The 2,110-nt window shown below is 40.8% G+C and overlaps 1 protein-coding gene across 6 annotated transcripts in view; it reads left to right on the forward strand.

The window, feature by feature from the left end:
* dnm2a (dynamin 2a) overlaps positions 1–2,110 on the forward strand; it is a 46,181-nt gene that overhangs the window by 22,431 nt on the left and 21,640 nt on the right. For all 6 annotated transcript variants that reach the window (XM_050068832.1, XM_050068830.1, XM_050068828.1 and 3 more), the window contains exon 11: positions 650–736. In XM_050068832.1, coding sequence (XP_049924789.1) covers positions 650–736 — 87 coding nt within the window. The remainder of the gene's footprint in view (positions 1–649; positions 737–2,110) is intronic.

Genomic DNA, 2,110 nt, shown 5'->3' on the forward strand with positions numbered 1-2,110 from the left:
CGGGGTGATACTAATAGCCTGTGGGCTCTGTGGGTGCAGTGGCAGCTTGAATGGAGCGTTTCCATAGCAACGGTGCTCCACTGCCATCTTGTGGACAGAGGAAGGCACTGCACAGCGTCAACCAGCCATCCTGTCTCTGAGCTTCACCTCTGCCTCACCTCATTCTGTCACTTTCCCCTCTCATCCAGTCTTCACTAGTATTAATACTATCCCAACCCTACCATCAGCTAGAGATGACAAATTTGGACATTGCTCTGTTTGTTTAAAATATAAAAAGTTGGATTTTTGATATCTGAAAAAAAAGCATGATTAAAGCATGATAGCAAAACAGCATTCATTCTAATTAAGTCGTCCCTGGCTGATAGTAAACATCTTATCACCTTTTAGGACAGACAGTCACTGTGTATTTAAAGTCTTCTTATATGTGTGTGTTGGTTTGTGGTTGTTTGGATATGTGTGAGACTGAAATGCCACTTGACTCTCTTTCCCTTTTCTTTGTTCTCTACTCATTTTCACTTCTCACTCCTGTTTCTCTCTGATACTTATTGGTAAGTCTTCCTAAGCTCGAGCTCACATGTAAGTGTGTGCATGTCTGTGTTTGTGTGTGTCTCCGTTCATCGCTGCAGTCGTATGTTGTGTTGCCTTTCAGCTAAACTCCTACCCCAGGCTGAGAGAGGAGACGGAGAGGATTGTAACCACCCACGTCAGAGAAAGAGAAGGGAAGACTAAGGACCAGGTGAGTTGCTAGGATGTTGATTAAATAGACTCGTGGCTCTCGAGCACGCCAAGTGCACTCAAGTCCGCCTTTGATGTTTACCTTTTTCATATGCAGTGAAAAATACAGTAAGAGCTGCAATCTACAATTCATATTTAGCCCCACTCCAGTACTGTGTTGAGACGCTGGTGGGATGAAGTGGCACCACCCAAGTTATTGTACTAATGGGGGAAGGGAAATGCGACAAGATGTAATATAATGTAAGGTTGGCATTTTGCTTTCCTTACTCAGCCCGTTATCTTGAATTCACTAAGTAAAAAAACGACGAACACTCGTCATGAATTGAAGTTAACGGAGACCACATTTAACAACAGCAAAAAAACATCATTGTACAAACTCTCACACACCTCCTGCAGTATGATCCAAGCTTCGCTAAACCATTACAATTTAAAACACGTCAGAGCAGAACAGTCTGGGTGTTGGCATGCTGGTGCGTTTGAACTCTTCCCAAGTGGAGCTTATATGCATCCACATACATGCTAAGGCACGCTCAGGGGGGCGCTACTAGTTGGAAGTGTTTTTTATTGTAATGTTTTAAGCGTAAATGCATGTGTTAGTGAAGTACTGAGCATACGACTGAATAAATGAGATCTGGATTATGCTGGAGGAGTTGTGGAAGTTTTTGTAGACAGATAGTTTGACATAGTTTTGCTTTTGTTAAAACGTGGACGCCAATGACTTCCTTCACAAGGCATGTTCACCCTTTTTGGATTATTCATTCACCGTGGAGGCATTTGAGAAAGAAGTTTTCCTCACGAATTCAAAGGAACTCTGTGAGTAATTGATATACAACTGGTCATTTTGCGGGTGAACTATTATTTTGACACTCACTGTTAGCATTGTGTCACGTGGCATTGTCGGTCTCTGCATTTGCCAATCCTCCAGCTGCAGCATAAGGACACAAAAAAAGTGCATTGTATGACCCTTTAAAGCATCATTAGTTTCAGCATTTGTCAAATGGAAGTAACCATATACAGTGGTGTGAAAAAGTGTTTGCCCCCTTCCTGATTTCTTACTTTTTTGCATGTTTTCCACACTTAAATGTTTCAGATCATCAAACAGATTTAAACATTAGTCAAAGATAACACAAGTAAACACAAAATGCAGTTTTTAAATGAAGGGTTTTATTAATGAGGAAGAAAAAAATCCAAAGCTACATGGCCCTGTGTGAAAAAGTGTTTGCCCCTGTAGTGTAATGTACTGATTTACTGAAGACATATACTGTACCTTTTAGCTGACCTTTAAAAGATATGTGTTGAAGCAATATAATCTGTGCAACTGACAAATTACACACTGGTTTAATATTTCATGTATTCTTATGACACACACACACAC

Source organism: Epinephelus moara, chromosome 18 (assembly GCF_006386435.1).
Source record: "Epinephelus moara isolate mb chromosome 18, YSFRI_EMoa_1.0, whole genome shotgun sequence".
NCBI classification, from domain to species: domain Eukaryota; kingdom Metazoa; phylum Chordata; class Actinopteri; order Perciformes; family Serranidae; genus Epinephelus; species Epinephelus moara.